Source organism: Lissotriton vulgaris, chromosome 1_1, assembly GCF_964263255.1.
Source record: "Lissotriton vulgaris chromosome 1_1, aLisVul1.2, whole genome shotgun sequence".
Classification (NCBI taxonomy): domain Eukaryota; kingdom Metazoa; phylum Chordata; class Amphibia; order Caudata; family Salamandridae; genus Lissotriton; species Lissotriton vulgaris.
In genome coordinates this window covers 1,281,289,372-1,281,308,425 of record NC_141685.1, presented here as the reverse complement: position 1 = coordinate 1,281,308,425, position 19,054 = coordinate 1,281,289,372, and the positions used below count along the sequence as shown (strand labels likewise).

Sequence of the window (19,054 nt, the reverse complement as noted above, 5' to 3'; positions counted from 1 at the left end):
GTTGAGGGAGAGTGAGTGTGAGGTGTTGAGGGTGAGTGAGTGTAATTCAGGGTGGATGATGAGTTGAGGGTGAGTGAGTGTGAGAGAGGGTGTTATTGACAAATGTGAGTGTTTTGCATGTGTGACTCGTTATTGTAAAGTGTGTTTGTATTTGTGTATGTTGTTGTGGTAGAATGATGCTGTTGCGGTGGTGTAGAGTGATGTTGGTGTGTTGATGAGTGTTGTTACTGAGGTGCTTCCTAATGCTGTAGTTGTGAAGTGTTGATGATGAGTTGTGCTGTGTTAGTGTTCAACTATTACCACCACAGCATAACTCATTCCAACAACAGTTGCACTTCTCCCAACAACCTAATTTGTGATGTCCACCAATGGAACACGCATCAATACCACCTTAACATTCGGCCCCCCACAGTAACATTGCTCAACAACACAGCATAACTCAGCACCAGCACAGGCGTCTTTAGCTCAACAGTCTCATTCATACATAATACTGTAGTGCGTGTAAGCTACAAAGTATGTGTAATTTGTATATGTTTTTCTAATGTCAAATGGATTGGCTAAATCTTGTATGTGGGTGTGACTATGTTGTATAAATGGAGTGTCTTAGTTATAATTTGCCTTTCGAATAGAAAAAATCACCATAGAAGTAGTAAAATTTGTATTACACACTTGTTTATTTTTTATAAAAAAACACAAATATTTATTGTTTAACTTTGTACAAAAAAAAGATATCCTGGCAACATGCAAAATTTACTCAGAACATATTTCATCGTCTTTTTCTTTAAGAATCTTTATGATTTGCCCATTACAAAAGACAACTTCAAAATTTTGTGGCAAAAAATGGACAAGGGCATCTCCGATGTTCTCAACGTCCTCATCTAACATAAACCATTTAATTAAGATCTCGTTTTCGATGGGCATCGATTGCAATTCGTCTGTGTTTGTCACTTTTATTGTGATGATACTTGTTTGCTCAGTAGAGCTTTCAACACCATAAATTAGAATGTCCATCTTTTCCTCTGGTGGGGCTGTTACCTGTTGAGAGAAAAGAAAAGCATTAATTATTTTTAAAATGTATATACTTTATTTTTTGTGTAAGGCCTATAGTGGTTGAAAGGGACAGAGTTGTTGAAAGGGACACATTGGGTGAAATGGACTGAGTAGGTGAAAGGGTCCCAGTTGTTGATAGAGTTTGAGTGGGTGATAGGTCGAGACTGGGTGATAGGTGGTGGTAATAATTTTTTTGTGTGGTTGTAGTGTCATAGTGTGTTGAGGGTGAGTGAGGGTGAGATGTTGAGGGTGAGTGAGGGTGAGGCGTTGAGGGTGAGTGAGATTGAGGGTGAGTTAGTGTTTGAGGATGAGTGAGAGTGAGGGTAAGTAAGGGGCTGATGGGGATGTTTTGAGCGTGATTGAAGTGGTGTAGTGGTGCTAAGTTTTGGTGTGGTTGTAGTGTGATAGTGTGTTGAGGGTGAGTGAGTATGAGGGTGAGTGAGAGTGAGAGTGAGTGAGAATGAGGGGGAGGTGTTGAGGGTGAGTGAGGATGAGTGAGGGTGAGGAGTTGAGAGTGAGTGAGGGTGAGGGGCTGAGGGTGAGTGAGGTGTTGAGAGTGAGGTGTTGAGTGTGATTGAGGATGAGTGAGAGTGATGTTGAGTGATGTGTTGAGATTGACTGAGGGTGAGCCGTTGAGTGTGAGTGAGAGTGAGGTGTTGAGGCTGAGGGTGAGAAGCTGAGTGTCAGGGTGAGTGTGGCTGAGGCGTTGAGGGTGAGTGAGGGTGAGGTGTTGAGGGTGATTGAGGATGAGTGAGTGTGAGGAGTTAAGGGTGAGGTGTTTAGGGTGAGTGAAGTGTTGTTGTGGTGGTAAGTGTTTTTTTGTAGTTGTAGTGTGATAGTGTGTTGACGGTAAGTGAGGGTAAATGAGGGTGATGTTGTGAGGGTGAGTGAGTATGAGAGTGGTGTTGAGTGTGAGATGTTGAAGGTGATTGATGATGATTGAGATTGAGGTTGAGTGAGGAGTTAAGGGTGAGGTGTTGAGGGTGAGTTAAGTGTTGCTGTGGTGGTAAGTATTTGTTTGTTGTTGTAGTGTGATAGTGTGTTGACGGTGAGTGAGGGTGAATGAGCGTGAAGAGTTGAGGGTGAGTGAGTATGAGGGTGAGGTGTTGATGGTGAGTTGTTGAGGGTGAGTGAATATGAGAGTGGGTGATAAGTCTAGAGTGGGTGATAAGTCTAGATTGGGTGATAGGCCTAGAGTGTGTGAAAGAGCCAGAGTTGTTGAAAGGTTCCGAGTGGGTGAAAGCTCCCGAGTGGGTGAAAGCTCCCGAATGGGCGAAAGGTCCCAAGTGGCTGAAATGTCCAGAGTGGGTAAAATGTCCAGAGTGGGTGGAAGGGGCAGAGTGGGTGAAAGGGCAAGACTGGGTGCAATTCCAAGAGTGGCTGAAAAGAGATAATTGCAAAACTTTGTTTGTTCGTTGTGCTTACCTCCATTTTGCTATGGCGCGTTGTATTCAATATTTTTTGGCAATTGAATTCATGTACAGTGACATGAGTCAGGGTCACATATTTCCCAAGATGTATTTTAAATAGTGACGCTTCTCTCCACAGTGTCACTTTTATATCATCAGTTGCATCTTTTATTGTAATGGATTTGAGTGGGGTATCTTGCCCATTGATAAACACCGTTTTTGCGTCCTCTTCCTACACAAAAAGAAAGCATTCTATTAAATAGTGATTGTAAAAACAGATATTACTAGTGCATTGTCTGAAAGGCTATATAATGTATCATATTTAACGACCCAAATGAACCTCCTTTCTAAAAGATTGAAATGTTTCTTGTAAAAAATGGCCTTGTACATAGTACTTTTTTTTGTAGTATACACCAAAGCACTGGCATCTTATATTTTTCAAAAGTTGTACTTGCTACTATGTGTGAAGAGTGCATAATCAAAAATGTGTCCAGTTAGTTTTTGAAGTTACTAAAGGTGTAATGTGTGTGTAAGTGAACTATGCATTTTTTAAGTAGACATGATGACATGAGTGAGTGTGATGGTGAGGTGTTGAGTGTGAGGAGTTGATGGGGAGTGAGGGTGAGTGAGGATGAGGTGTTACGTGAGGGTGAGGTTGAATGTAAATGAGGGTGGGTGAGGGTGAGAGGGTGAGGGTGAGAGTTTGAAGGTGAGTGAGGGTGAGAAGTTGAGGGTGAGTAACGATGAGCGTGAGTGTGAGTGAGGCTGAGTAAGGCAAGTATGCATATTTTTAGTAGACCTGATGACATGAGTGAGGGTGTGGGTGAGGGTGAGTTATTGAGGGTGAGGTGGTGAGTGAGGGTGGGGTTGAGGGTGAGTGAGGACGATGTGTTACGTGAGGGTGAGTGTGAGTGAGGCAGAGTTAGGGGTAGGCGTTGAGGGTGAGTGAGAGTGAGGGAGTGTTGAGGCTGAAAGATTGAATGTGAGAAGTTGAAGGTGAGTAAGGATGAGTGTGAGTGTGGGTGAGTGAGGGTGATTAATTGAGTGAGGGTGAGGTGTTGATGTTGAGGCTGAGGTGTTGAGGTGTTGAGTGAGGGTGACTGAGGAGTTGAGTGAGAAGTGTTGACTTTTTGAGGGGGAGGTGTTGAGGGCGAGTGAGGGTGAGTGAGGGTGATTGAGTGAGAGGTGTTGAGGGTGATTGAGGGTGATTGAGATTAAGGCTGAGTGAGGCATTAAGGGTGAATTGTTGAGTGTGAGGTGTTGTGTGTGAATGAGGGTGAGGTGTTGAGAGTTATTGAGGGTGAGAAGTTGAGGGTGAGTAAGGATGATGCTAAGTGAGGGTGAGTCATTGATGTTGATTGTGAGGCTGAGGTGTTGAGGTGTTGAGTGAGAGTGAGTGAGTATTTGAGGGAGAAGGGTAGAGTTTTAGAGTGGGAGGTGTTGAGGGCTAGTGAGGGTGATTGAGGCTGAGTGAGGAGGAGGTGTTGAGGGTGATCTTGGCTGAGTGAGATTGAGGGTGAGTGAGGCATTAAAATTGAATTGTTGAGGGTGAGGTGTTGAGTGAGAGTGAGAGTTGGGTGTTGAGGGTGAGTGATGTTGACTGAGGGTGAGGCATTGATGTAAAGACAGTATTTGTGTACTTTTGGTAAACCCAAAAAGAACAATTCTACAAAATAGTGACAGTAAAAAAACATAGTAGTAGTGCATTGTATCACTGGTAATATAATGTATTATATTTCACGACCCAAATGAAGATAATTTCTACCATAGTGCAATTTTTTTTAGTAAAAATTGTCATTGTGGAGAGTACTTGAATTTGTAATATACCCCAAAGTACTCACATATTATATATCTCAAAACTATCCCTTTATACATAGTGTGAAAGAGTGTGAAAGAGTGTCTAATGCAAGCTTTTTTGATGTTGTCCGTGATGTTACTAAGGGCCCGATGTAGGTAAATCCCATTTTTGTATGTAGGTACCAACATCTGGATTCATTACAGAATACTTACCAAATCTTTAATTACCAAATCGGTAAATAGCGAATAGGTAATGCGCATTAATTCATATGGGTTTTGAAGGACATAGGAATGATTAGGCATTACCGAATCGGTATTTACTGAATATGTAATTAAAGAATTATGAAGGGTGCAGGTGGTGTCACTTTGACACCCTCCTGCACCGGCAAAAAAGGCACAGGTGCCATGTGGCAAGCATACCTGCTGTAAGGGCAGGTCTGCCTGTCACATGCCATAGGTATTTTACCCTGGATTTGTATTCCATGGTAAAATACCGATTGTGTAAGCCATGTACAGAAGGTACATTGCCTACCTACATTACATTTCAGTTAATTTTATTGAATCTGTAAATCTACCGTTTTGGTTAATAAACAGATTTGCTAAAGTTACCTAAAATGTGCCCCTACATCTCAATAGCCCTTTACCGATGTGAAACGGGCCAAAATCTTTTTTTTTGGCCGATTGGGATCGCTAAAGGGCTACCTACACCGGGCCCCTAAATGTGTAATTTGTGTGTAAGCCAACTATGCATTTTTGTACTAGACATGATGACATGTTTGTGTTGATACATCTGGCACATATTGTCCCTGAAACAGTCGTCAGACTATTTATACTTGCAATTTCGAAAAAGCACAAATACATAAGATATGTCATTTACAATCCTAATAAGTCCAACTCTTCCACTGCAAGACAATATTTTTTTTTAGTTGACATGATAACATGTTTGTGTTCATACTTACGGCAATTATTGTCCCTGAAACGGTCATCAGGCTTTTTAGACTTGCCCGTTTTATTTCCTTGATGGGAGAAGCCGATGGTGCAGGCGGATGCAAAATGTTGTTTGCTTGTTGGATCAGGCCCTCCTCGATTGTCATTGCGGGAAATTTGGTTACTTTAGTTTGTTTTGTAATTAAAATTGTTTTGTTTTTGAGAATAAAGTTCCGTATCAGTAGTCCACAGTTTATTTTCGTTTGCTCATATAAATTTTCTTGGTAACAAGTACATTTAATTGTTCCAGTTTTATCTGCTAAAGCCAAATGGAATAAAATTTTCTGCTCTTGTTTAGCATTTTTGTACGTAGTTTTCCCTGAGCAGCTGATGACATTAACTCTTATTGGTTTCTGGTATGGTTTGTTGTCATCAGTATTAATGTTCATTATTTCTTCAATAGACATCATCTGAAATAGAAAATGTGATATAACATGTTAAATACAAACCCATATTGGTTTATGATCACTGTAATAGCATTCTAAAGTACCATAGTTGTGTAGTTGGTCATTTGTATATATATGATCTAAAATGGATTGGTAGTTAGTTGTGTAACTGTTAATGAGTTGTTGACATTGTAATTTTGTTTCAAAGAATCCAAGTAATTGCTTGCTGTTTGCATTTGTTTGAGATACATCCACATTGAAATCCCCTATAATAATCAATTTGTGCATGGGGTAAAAATCCGTAATATTAGTGATGAAATCAAAAAGAGAAGTTATACTTTTTAGGGGTGGTTTGTATAAAATAATAATAAGGTAATCTGTGTTATTAATCTGTAGAGTAAAATGTAAAATGTCTATCCCTTCAAGTGTCTCATAAATAGGCAATATAAATAAATCTTTTTTGTAGTACATAATCATTCCATGGTTTGTGTTGTATGTATGAAATTTATCAAATATAATGTGATGATATTGTTCTATACTGAAATCATTAGCTGTAGCATTTCTTGTAGTGTTGATCTCAGTTAAGCAAATAATGTCTGCTTGTAATATATTCCTATCCGCTACCATAGATGAAAAAATTTTCTGTAGTGATCTTATATTGTGTGCAATGATATTGAAATGTGCACTGTATGTATGTAACTGTGGGATATGTATTTCAAGTGGCATTTCTGTCCTTAATCTGTGCATTTCCTCATTAACTTGTGGATGTACTACAATTTTACGTTCATCAAAATTGTGTACATAGACATTTTGTATTGATTTTGCCCTGCTAATAGCAACATAATGCAAATGATGAATCTTGCTGTTATTAAAGTGTATATAAAGTGGTTCAAGAGTTGCACCTTGTGTGCGATGTATAGTGCGTGCTGATGCTTGGCGTAAAGGAAATTGCTTCCGTATAATGGTAATAAATTTCTTAGTGTATTGGAAATGTCTAGCTATAGCATGTATTGGTGTCCATGTATTTTGTGTTTGTGAATGAAATAAGTGTTTATATTGTTGTCTGGTTGTTTCTCCTATAGTGGGATTGTCAAATAACAACCAAACAATAATAGGTGTATTGTTAATCAATTCTACTAATTGTACAACACCAGTTGCGCCATTTGTTAAACCATCATTGACATCCACATTGCAACTTAAATCATAACGAAGTTGTAAGGCAATGTGTAATGTATGTGAAAGGCCCATTGTTTTCTGTGGATCTTTGGGCAGTTGCTTAAGAATCGTTTTTTTCACACTTTCAGACAAATCAGAACTAACAGTATCGCTTGCTACTGTTATGTAGACAGGATAATCTTTGCAATGTTGTTCTAAAACCTTTTTGTTAATTTCATTAACTTCTAGATTAGTTGACATGATATATGGAATTGTTTCTAATAAAGTCTCATCAGGTTGTATTTCCCTTTGCTTAATTTGTGAAATATCTTCTTCAGTATGCTTGCCTTCTCTCAATCTGTTTAGTAATTCAGCAAATTGTAGATCTTCTTTTTGGCGCATAATTTTTGTTAATTCAAAAATTTTAAAATGTTCTTTCCACAAGTTAGCACTTAAAGGACCATACATTTGTGTCGAATCCTGAAAAATGTATCTGTCAAATACAGGTTTTAATTGGTAAAAGTCACCAATGGCTAAAATTGAAATTCCTCCAAATGGTTCATTAGATGATTTAATTTCTTGAAGCCTGTTATGTATAAAATTCAACATATTGTGGCCTACCATTGAAATTTCATCAATAATAACAACTCTAACATGCATCATTTCCATTTGTAGAGCAGTTCTATGTTCATGAGTCAGTTGTTTATAAGACAAACTTTGCGACACAGGTATTTTGAAAGTGCTATGCAGTGTTTTGCCATTAATATTATGGGCAGCCTTTCCTGTTGGAGCAGTAAGTAAGATATAAACATTATCCGGATTTTCACCGGCCTTAGTGTTATAGTAGCGTAGTAAAGTTTGATAAAGTGCAGATATTACAAAACTTTTCCCAACACCAGCCCCTCCAGTGCAAAAAGTATAGCATGGAGTGCTAGTAGTTTTAAACCAATGCAAGTGATGGTAAACAAAGTTAAGTTGTTCTTCCGTTAAGTTTTGCATAAGTTGTTGGTATTTTTCATTGGGTAAAAGAACGTTAGTTGATCTTTGTTCTTCAGTTGTAGTTCTAATTCCTAAATCTAGAGCCAAATCATATCTATTATTATGTTCTGGATTTTGGTCTTCTGTCTGTATATTCACAGTTGGTGATAGAGGAGGTGAAATGACATTTTCATGAGACTGTTCATGAATAATGTTTGTAAGTTCACCATGCTGTTTGTTATAGATTTTTAGTTGTGTGTCAACAAATGTTTTAACTTCCAGATACCTATCATAGTAAGTTTCCTTGTTGATTAGTATTTTTTCTTCTTCCCTCCATGGATAGTGCAACATTAATATTTCTCTATAATACTCTTCCGGTTCATTATTTTTGCTAAATCTGCAAAAGCGTATTATTTTCCCTTGTCTGCGCTTATTTAAAGCATAATCATAATTATGTTTCTGTTGTTTATTTCCGTCACTACATTCTATTTCTAATTCTTCCTCATCTGAGCTGTAAAAGTTTTGTTCTGCAAGTAAATCTTCGCAATCATTTATTTCTTTCCCATGTGTTTTTTTCTTCACATAGTTGAAATTAGCCGCATAGTCTGCTAACGTGCACATCTCTAATGATTGTGGCCGTTTGCAGTACTTAATAATAATATTTTCACATTGAATGTCAGTGGAATTTTCGGGCAAGTTATTAATAGTTTCGATATCACGCATTAAATAAGTTCTTTTCTCTGGACGGCTAGTATTAATAAATACAAATGATCGTGAGCTTTTCCGTAATGGTATTTGAAGAATTAGATATGCTGCTTCTTGAGCACTAATTTCTGTGCAGTTGAGGAATTTGTTCCCTATGTGTTTAAGTTGATCTTTGATATTACTATTGCTTGGTACCTCTTTAGCAGCTTGCGCTAGAAGTTTGCTAATTCCTCTTTGCGATTTACTAATATATGAGATAATATAGACTGCACAAGCATAAGGGTCTAGTATAAACTGCAAGTCTATATTTGCTCGCCAAGCTTCTAAAAGAGTACTATTGTAGTTATTGATGAAGCATTCGGCTGGTGTTCTTTTTAAAAAAATAGTAGTTTTTTGTAAGCTAGTTTGTATAGAAGTAATATATTCTTTATCATCCATTTTAATGAAGTCCAAAAATTCCTCAAAAGAAAGTGTATTAAAAGTAGTATTATTCATAGCTTCATGTATTATTTTCATATTATCTTGCCATTGGTTATTTGTCTCCTCCAGTGTTAATGGCTCTAATATGAGCGTTCTTGACATTGGATATTTGGGATATTGATATTTGCATGTCCGTTGCTGTTTACGTCTGCAATTTTTGGTGTGACCATGCCTTTGTAGATTTATTAACGGTTGTAAAACAGGGTTTTCAGACTTATGACAAGTGATATATTTGTCAATAAAGCTATTGACTTCTTCCACTGGTGAAACACCATACAATGGTGCTTTGTTTACCCAGAGTAATGCATGTATATGTGGAGAACCTCTCTGTTGGAATTCGACTCTGTAAAAGTAGTCTACTATTTCCCCAATTGGATTAGTGCCATTCAGCAAAACACAATTAAAGAATTTCCTAACTTGATAGTCAAACTGTCTTGCACATGTTATTGGATCTTCTTGTATTAATTTACTTTTAGTTTCCCAAGACATGTTTAAGAATTCTTCCTCTGTACATTCCTGTAAGTTTCTAACTCTCAATAGTATATTTATTAAATGGTGCCATTTTGTTTCTGCAGCAGATAATGTCAAAAAGAAAGTGGGAATGCCAAGTTGCCTTATCATAGCAAAAATATCTTTTTTGCAACCTTCCCAATATGGAGGTGAACTGCGTATAGTTTTTAATACTTTGTACCCCTCATTGAACTGTAAAACATTGGCAATATTACATTTAATGTCTTTAGCAGTTATTTTATTCCCATCTGTAAAATGTTTTCTGATGGAAATGTTGATTTTACCATGGATCTGCTTAATATGTAATTTCTTCAGTTTAAAAAAGACATTAGTAATAGATTTAGCGACTCTTCTATCATAACTCCTTAACTCTGCTTGGCAAATAGTACTATAATGTACCGGTATGTGTCTTTCCTTATTGTTAGGTCTTCGTTCACCACAAAAAATAGTAGGGAAAGCCAAAAACTCTGAATCTTTATCCTCATATAAACCTCTTGGCGTGTTATGTTCAGCTGGAGCGAAACTTAACACATTCAGCGAATTACTAGTAATAGTTTCATTTGTTAACATAGTATCCAAATTTCCAGCTTCTATGTTGTCTGAACTATCAGATGAATTGTTTGTTTCAGAAGTCTCATTGTGAGATTCTATTTCTGGAGGTATATACTCCCAGTCAGGGTTAATGGTAACACCATATTCATTAAACATTCGACTATTTTTCGCTAGCCATGTAGCTGCCTTTTTTACAGTATTTGGTCTAATATTCTCATAATGTGTATATGATTTATAGATTAATTTCCTTTTTAATTTCACTGGGATTGTCATGGCGTCATTAATTTGCCTTGGTAAAATTGTAACAGTTGTCATAACATCTGCAGGTACATTAACTACTGCACCTGATAATGATTTTTGAAAACCGCGTGGCAGACTCCGAATTTGTAAGAATGGTATCCTAGGTGAAACTAATCTTTCTTCTAAATCATATAATTCTAATTCAACTGGTACATTTGGGAAGCCCATGCCATTTACAATTGAACATGGTGGTATTTTGTTTTTGCGAATGTAATAATAGCAAGTCTTACAAATAAAAGTTGTTTTCTTGTTACTAATGTTACACTTGTTGAAAATTTCGGATTGGCTAACACTGCGTATATTTAGCAACGTTTGTTTATGCCACAGTTGATTGCAAAGAGTACAAATGTACTCTGGCCCATGCAATATTTCCCGGTGGAATTTGCGAATGATTGTATGGATTTGTTTACCTCGTTTCTGTCTTTGGCCCTGCGTGAAGATGGGTATGTTATTATCAGTAGCACTTAGTTGACTGTTGGTAATGTCTTCTTCAGCTGTATTAATTTTTTTTCTTTGTACAACTGTAGTTGGACATGTACTTGAATCCCTTTTTCTTTTCCGAGACTGTTTATTTGTTCCCTGGATAGCTTTACTATTACCTTGTAATTGTGGTAAATGATTGCTATTGCTATTCCCTCCCTTACTTGTATTCTGTAAATGATCAGAAGACATTGATGTTGATGTTATCGTCTGATTAGGAGTACATTCAGTAGTATGTACCCAAATTTTTCTTTCTTGCGGCAGTTGACTATTTTTTTTGTGCACAGTAAGTGCTTTTGTAAAGGATTTTCTTTGAATGACTTTTATATCTATTGGTGTTAATTCAAATTGGACACATTGCTCAGCCTGATGTTTTAAGTTATATGCTAGTTTCATAACATATTGAATTAGCCCTTCAAACGAATTAAATGCAATTGTAACACATGTTCCGTTTGAATGAGGCATGCCTTCATGGTCCCTACTATGTGAATCAAATACAAAGTATGATTGCATATGTTTGAAAATAGCTATTACATAAACATTCATACAAAGTAGAACACCACAGTGCTTCTTAATAGTAACATTTAATGCTGTGCTAATATCTGGGTAGGCTTTATCAAAACGTTTAAGGACATCACCGTAGTAAGCATTCCGTAGCAAAAGTGAATATATCTCTTGATTGTGGTCTATATACCTTGGCAGGTCATCTGGATGCATAAGTGTTTCTTTGTTAATAGAATGCATTTGGAGATATAAAGCGTCCCCACGGTCCATTATATAATGCAGATCATTAGAGTTCCAAGTAGTTACTGGCTTGCATAAATTGTGCAAGACAGCAAAAGCACTATTTGGTAAGCATTGCTTACCTTGTGATTTGCTATTAAATTTGCTATTCCCTTGATGGTAACTTGCTTTTAAGCATTTCTGCATCTTCAAAGTTATACTGAAATGTTGTTATCAACAAATGTAAATTGAGAATGTTTGTGAACTAAAAAATTTTTTAGGGGACTGTAAGGTATGAACTTTTAACAATTTTTAAACGAAGTGGCAAAGTAGTATTTACCTTAACTTCTGTTTCTTTTGTTGTTGTTTGAATAATCTGAAAGTTGAAAAAAAACATATTGTTTAGAATATATTTCTCCGAATTTTAGCCATAAAAGACACATTAGCATGTAAATAGTCTTTTAAAGACCTGTTAAGAGCTCTAGTGCTGCTGTGAGTGTATGTGCCACGGCTGGCACACAGGCAGGGTGAGATGATAGAGGGAGAGAGAGGGAGTGGGAGGAAAAGGGGGACAGAGAGAGAGTGAGTGAGTGCGTGAAAAGTTAATACTGAGAGACGTTAAAAAATGTGTGTGTGTGTGTTATGTGTTGCATTGAATCAGAGAATGGATGAGGTGTGAGGAAGGTAAAGGGAGTGAGAGGGAGAGTGATAGGAAGTGAGACGGGGATGGAGGGAGGGAGAGAGAGGGAGAGGGAGACAGAGGGATTAACAAAGTTAGAGTGAGAAAGAGGAAGGCAAGAGAGAGGGAGGGGGAGCTAGAGAAGGAGAGAGAGGGTGAGTGTAGGTGAGGGGTTGAGGGTGAATGAGGATGAAATGTTGAGGGTGTGAGTGTGAGGGTGAGGTGTTGATTGTTGTTGAGGTGAGGTGGTGAGGGTTAGGGTGAGGGTGAGTGAGGGGGAGGGGATGAGGGTGAGTGAGGGTGAGGGTGAGGGTGAGTGAGGGTGACGGTTTGATGGTGAGTAATGGTGAGGGTGAGTGAGGATGACATGTTGAGGGTAAGTGAGCATGAGGGTGAGTGAGCATGAGGGTGAGTGAGCATGAGGGTGAGTGAGCATGAGGGTGAGTGAGCATGAGGGTGAGTGAGGATGGTGTGAGTGAGTGTGAGTGAGGGTGAGGGGTTGAGGGTGAGTGAAGGTAGATTAGGCTTAGAGATTGAGGGTGAGTGATGGTGAGAAGCTGAGGGTGAGTAAGGATGAGGCTGAGTGTGGGTGAGTGGGAATGAGGTGTTGTGGGTGAGTGAGGTGTTGAGGGTGAGTGAGGCTGAGGTGTTGAAGTGTTGAGTGAGAGTGAGGGTGAGTGAGGAGTTGAAGGAGAAGTGTTGAGGGTGTGTGTGTGAGGTGTTGAGGGCTAGTGATGCTCAGTTTTATGTTGTTGCTGTCACCCCAAGCCTTAACCACTGACCCTGCCCCCACCGATGCGGTCATTGGACACTAAGTAAACATTACATTTTGCCCCTGAGAGAAAGATTGTGAGTAGGCATGTAATAGAGTGTGTGTGTGAAAGTGTCCTTGTTCGTGGAATGTGTGTATGAAAATTTTGTTGTGGTGTGGCGAAGTGTTGGTGTACCCAGTTACTGTGGAAGTAATGTAGAAAGATAGAGAGGGAGTAAATGGGAGACAAATGGAGAGTTATGTACAAAGACAGAAAGGAAGGGAAAGTTAGGGAAAGGAAGGGAAATGGAGGGAGAGGAAGAGAAAGGGAGTGAGATGCAGGGTGATAGGGAGTGAGACGGAGAGGGAGGGAGAGAGGAGGAAGAAAAAAGTGGGAGTGAGACAGAGGGAGGAACACAGTTAGAGTGAAAGAGAGGAAGATGGGAGAGAGGGAGGGGTAGCTATAGAGAGGGAGAGAGAGCTATAGAGATGTAGGGAGTCCGAAAGAGAAAGAGAGCGCGAAAATTATGTGTATGCCGGGAGGGCTCAGTGCACGAAGCCTTCGGCTGCAGGGTCCTGTGATTAACCTCATGGTCAGTTTAATGTTGTTGCTGTTGCCCCGACCCTTAACAACTAACCCTGCCCCCACCGATGCGGTCCTTGGACACAAAGTAAACGGTACATTTTTCACCTGCTTGAAAGCTTGTGATTAGCCATGTAACAGAGGTTGTTAGCGAAAGTCCCCTTGATAGTGGATTGTGTGTATGAAAAATTTGTTGTGGTGTGGCGAAGTGTTGCGAACGGATTATGACTGTACTATTCCCCCTAATGTTGTAATGTGCCTGTGACTAGTGTAGTAAGTGTATGGGCAATTTTTTTTTGGGTAGGCAGCTAATTCTGGCTTGGAATTGTTGTTGGGGATGGAGAGGGAGTGAGTGTGTGCGTGAAGAGTTAATAGTGCGAGACGTCCTGAAAAATGTGTGTGTGTGTCATCGTGTAACTTAGATTACTTCCTATATTGTATTGAATATGAAAATGAAATGAATGCGGTGTGCGTGTAATATTGAAAGTGTACACAGTTAGTGTGCAAGTAATGTAGAAAGATAGAGAGGGAGTAAATGGTAGACAAATGGAGAGTTATGTACAAAGACAGAGAGGAAGGGAAAGTTAGGGAAAGGAAGGGAAATGGAGGGAGAGGAAGAGAAAGGGAGTGAGATGCAGGGTGATAGGGACGGAGACGGAGAGGGAGGGAGAGAGGAGGAAGAAAAAAGGGGGAGTGAGACAGAGGGAGGAACACAGTTAGAGTGAAACAGAGGAAGATAGGAGAGAGGGAGGGGGAGCTATAGAGAGGGAGAGAGAGCTATAGAGATGTAGGGAGACCGAAAGAGAAAGAGAGCGAGAAAGTTATGTGTATGCCGGGAGGGCTCAGTGCACGAAGCCTTAGGCTGCAGGGTCCTGTGATTAAGCTCATGGTCAGTTTAATATTGTTGCTGTCGCCCCGATCCTTGACAACTAACATTGCCCCCACCAATGGGGTCCTTGTACACAAAGTAAACAGTACATTTTTAACCAGCTTGAAAGATTGTGAGTAGCCATGTAATAGAGGGGGTGGGCGAAAGTCCCCTTGATAGTGGATTGAGTGTATGAAAACTTTGTTGTGGTGTGGCGAAGTGTTGAGAACGGATTCTGACTGTGCTATTCGCCCTAATGTTCCAATGTGCCTGTGAATAGTGTAGTAAGTGTAAGGTGCATTATTTTTTGGGGTAGGCAGCTAATCCTGGCTAATATGTTATTGGATGTGTGCTTGTGAAAATGTAATACTAGTAGTTGTACGAGTGGCTGTTTCTGTGTGTCAGCTTGTAACTTGGATTACTAACTGTGCAAGTAAAGCAACGAATGAATGCATTGTGCGTAAATCTTGTAAAGTGTTGCCTGTTTACGTGCAAATTAATGTTCAATTAGAACTTTTGACTGAAAGTTTGGTGCTGTAGTGGCGAAGTGCTATGATGTTACATTGCGTAGGAGTTGCACGTGTTGTATAAGGGTGGCAGTCAGTGTTTTGCCTAATGTGAAAGGCTGTGTGTGATTAGTGTAAGATGCAGTGTTTTGCCTAATGTGACAGGGTGTGTGTGATTAGTGTGCTATAGAGAGGTAGGGAGACGAAGAGAGAAAGAGAGCGACAAATTATGTCTATGCCGGGAGGGCTCAGTGCACGAAGCCTTCGGCTGCAGGGTACTGTGAATAACATCATGGACAGTTTTATGTTGTTGCTGTCGCCCCGAGCCTTAACCACTCACCCTGCCCCCACCGATGCGGTCATTGGACACTAAGTAAACATTAAATTTTGCCCCTGAGAGAAAGATTGTGAGTAGGCATGTAATAGAGTGTGTGTGTGAAAGTGTCCTTGTTCGTGGAATGTGTGTATGAAAATTTAGTTGTGGTGTGGCAAAGTGTTGGTGTAACCAGTTAATGTGCAAGTAATGTAGAAAGATAGAGAGGGAGTAAATGGGAGACAAAAAATGGGAGACAAATGGAGAGTTATGTACAAAGACAGAGAGGAAGGGAAAGTTAGGGAAAGGAAGGGAAATGGAGGGAGAGGAAGAGAAAGGGAGTGAGATGAAGGGTGATAGGGAGGGAGACGGAGAGGGAGGGAGAGAGGTGTAAGAAAAGAGGGGGAGTGAGACAGAGGGAGGAACACAGTTAGAGTGAAACAGAGGAAGACAGGAGAGAGGGAGGGGGAGCTATAGAGAGGGAGAGAGAGCTATAGAGATGTAGGGAGACCGAAAGAGAAAGAGAGCGATAAAATTATGTGTATGCCGGGAGGGCTCAGCGCACGAAGCCTTCGGCTGCAGGGTTCTGTGCTTAACCTCATGGTCATTTTAATGTTGTTGCTGTCGCCACGACCCTTGACAACTAACATTGCCTCCACCAATGCGGTCGTTGTACACAAAGTAAACAGTACATTTTTCACCTGCTTGAAAGATTGTGAGTACCCAGGTAATAGAGGGTGTTTGCGAAATTCCCCTTGATAGTGTATTGTGTGTATGAAAAGTTTGTTGTGGTGTGGCGAAGTGTTGAGAACGGATTATGACTGTACTATTCCCCCTAATGTTCCAATGTGCCTGTGAATAGTGTAGTAAGTGTACGGTCAATTTTTTTTTTGGGTAGGCAGCTAATCCAGGCTAATGTGTTATTGGATGTGTGCTTGTGAAAATGTAATACTAGTAGTTGTACGAGTGGCTGTTTCTGTGTGTCAGCTTGTAACTTGGATTACTAACTGCAAGTAAAGCAACGAATTAATGCATTGTGCGTAAATGTTGTAAAGTGTTGCCTGTTTACATGCAAATTACTGTGCAATTAGAAGTTCTGACTGAAAGTTTGTTGCTGTAGTGGCGAAGTGACATGATGTTACATTGCGTAGGAGTTGCACGTGTTGTATAAGGGTGGCAGTCATTGTTTTGCCTAATGTGACAGGCTGTGTGTGATTAGTGTAAGATGCAGTGTTTTGCCTAATGTGACAGGGTGTGTGTGATTAGTGTGCTATAGAGAGTGAGGGAGACGAAGAGAGAAAGAGAGCGACAAAATTATGTGTATGCCGGGAGGGCTCAGTGCACGAACACTTCGCCTCCAGGGTACTGTGAATAACCTCATGGTCAGTTTTATGTTGTTGCTGTCGACCCGACCCTTAACCACTGACCCTGCCCCCACGTCGGAGTGTTAGGAACGGAAGTAAAAATTGTGTAGAAGAGTGAACAGTTGGCTGTACTTACATGATATATGTTGGTGCGCAGTTTCTTTCCCCCTATCAAGGAAATGTTGAAAGCGTACCAATAACCTACAAGAGATAACAAAAAATAAACAATATGTATGTGTTGTTTTAAAGCAAGGTATGACCTGTTTTAGAAATTACGTAGTCTTTTGCTAAGTATTACCATAGAAAATGAAGATTTGCAAACACACATGTCGCAGAATAATTTAACACAGGTGCAATGTTGATATAGTAACAGTTCTAATAAACGCAACTAAAAATATCAATACTGTCCCTTAGATGTATAGAAATAACACTTGCATGCACTTACGTTCTAAGATTGAATGCCGTAATATTTCAGTGGCTGTTGGTCGATAGCAGCAAGTTCAGCGCCGTTCTGTAAGTCGAAGTTCTGTCCTCGCTGGTAAAAAGAGAGTATGACTTAAAGTGACCCGTCCCTCTGCTTAAATAGGGGGTAACGATGCAAGAATCTTTTTTTTCTTTTTGTGTTTAAGAAAGGATCAAAGCTTTTAGTCCTTCCCTTGCCCCAAGGAAAAGTCACACTAGCTGATGTGCGCGACTTGGAAGTGTGAATGTTTGAATGTGTATGCAGATGGAGTTTCGACATAGGCGCGCCAGTAGACTTCACTGGGCAACTCCCTTAAGGCCATATAAGAATTTGCTCGGAACTCACATAGCAAAGGGCCTTTTTTTTTATTTACGTTAGTGTAATTGGACTTCAACTGTCTGCTCGAAGTTACACTTAAAAATGGCATATATAAAGCATCAAAAGTATACAAAGTTTCACTTAAAAACATACAACTCTTGTAATATAGTGGCTCGAAGTTGTGCCGTTTAGGTTTAGTATGAAAATACTGAAAATTGCCGCGGATGCGTCCATTAATGTGTGTGTGGCAACGTTAAAAAAAAGTGGGTGAATGAGAAAGATGGTGGATAATTTTGTTTGGCAAAAAATAAATGGAAAGACAGGTGTGGTGCTGAACGGGTCAAAGGGCGGATGCAATATTTGCCATAAAAGTTGTGTTTTCCGTTTCAGTATGAAAATAGTGAACATTGCTGCGTAAGTGGCCCTTACATGTGTCTGTGTGTATTTTTAAATACTATGGGAATTTTGGCTGTGTGTGTACGTGTTGTAAATACAGAATTTCGCTGCGGGTGCGTCCCTTAATGTAAGTCTTGTAATATACAGGCTCAAAGTTGTGGCGTTTATGTTTAGTATGAAAAGACAGGACATTGCTGCAGATGCCTCCATTAATGTGTGAGTGTCACCATAGAAATACAGTGTGAGAATGAAAAAGATGTCCGATGATTTTGTTTGCCAATAGATTAATGTAGCGATAGGTGTGGCGAAATGTTCGGAGCTGATTTATTTGCCATCAAAGTTGTGTTGTTATTTGTTGTATAAAAATAGTGAGCATTGCTAAGGATGCGGCCCTTGAATGTGTTTGTGGGTAATTTTAAATGCTAGGAATTATGTTGGTGTGTGTGTACAGCATGGTATGTAAACTATAGTACTTTTGTTAACGTTTCCAGACACCATTTTATCCTTTAATGTAAATCAACTTGAACTGTCTACTCAAAGGTACACTTAAAAATGGCATGAGGGGTTGAGGGTGAGGATGAGTGAGGGTGAGGCTGAGGTCTTGAGTGTAACTGGAAGTAAGAGTGAGGGTGAGTGAGGGGTTGAATGTTAGTGAGGGTGAGGTATTGAGGGTGAGTGAGGGGAAGGGTGATTGAGGTATTGAGAGTTACTGAGGGTGAGGTGTGTAGGGTGAAGTGTTGAGAGTGTGGGTGAGGGGTTGAGGGTGAGGGAGGGTGAGTGAGGGTGAATGGTTGAGGGTGAGGGGTTGAGGTGAGGAATTGAGGCTGATGTTTTGAGGGTGAATGAGTGTGAGATGTTGATGGTGAGTGAAGGTGAGATGTTGGGTGAGGCGTTGAGGGTGAGTGACTATAGAATCTTTCTACCTTACTGTCATTCGACTTGAACTGTCTGCGCCAAGTTCGCCTTAAAAATAGCATGAGACGTTGAGGGTGAGGGCAAGTGAGGGTGAGACTGAGTTGTTGAGTAAGGTTGAGGGGTTGAGGGTGGGTGAGGGTAGGTGAGTGTTGAGGGTGAGGGTGAGGGTAGGTGAGGGTTGAGGGTGAGGGTGATTGGTTGAGGTTGAGTGGTTGAGGGTGAGTGGTTGAGGGTGAGTGGTTGAGAGTGAGTGGTTGAGGGTGAGTGGTTGAGGGTGAGTGGTTGAGGGTGAGTGGTTGAGGGTGAGTGGTTGAGGGTGAGTGGTTGAGGGTGAGTGGTTGAGGGTGAGTGGTTGAGGGTGAGTGGTTGAGGGTGAGTGGTTGAGG

The 19,054-nt window shown here is 40.0% G+C and overlaps 2 protein-coding genes across 2 annotated transcripts in view; one reads left to right on the top strand and one right to left on the bottom strand.

Moving 5' to 3' along the window:
• The window catches only part of LOC147748993 (homeobox protein Hox-B1-like), a 132,870-nt gene that overhangs the window by 96,358 nt on the left and 17,458 nt on the right, over positions 1-19,054 (top strand). The gene's annotated exons all lie outside the window — the stretch shown is intronic.
• Positions 658-17,375, bottom strand: LOC147748994 (uncharacterized). The gene is made up of 6 exons (XM_086965053.1): positions 17,022-17,375; positions 16,713-16,777; positions 11,853-11,888; positions 5,216-5,653; positions 2,476-2,691; positions 658-1,035 (listed from the first exon to the last, which is right to left on the bottom strand). The coding sequence occupies exons 4-6, from the start codon at positions 5,651-5,653 to the stop codon at positions 751-753; spliced, it is 939 nt and encodes a 312-aa protein (XP_086821179.1). The 5' UTR covers positions 11,853-11,888; positions 16,713-16,777; positions 17,022-17,375; the 3' UTR covers positions 658-750.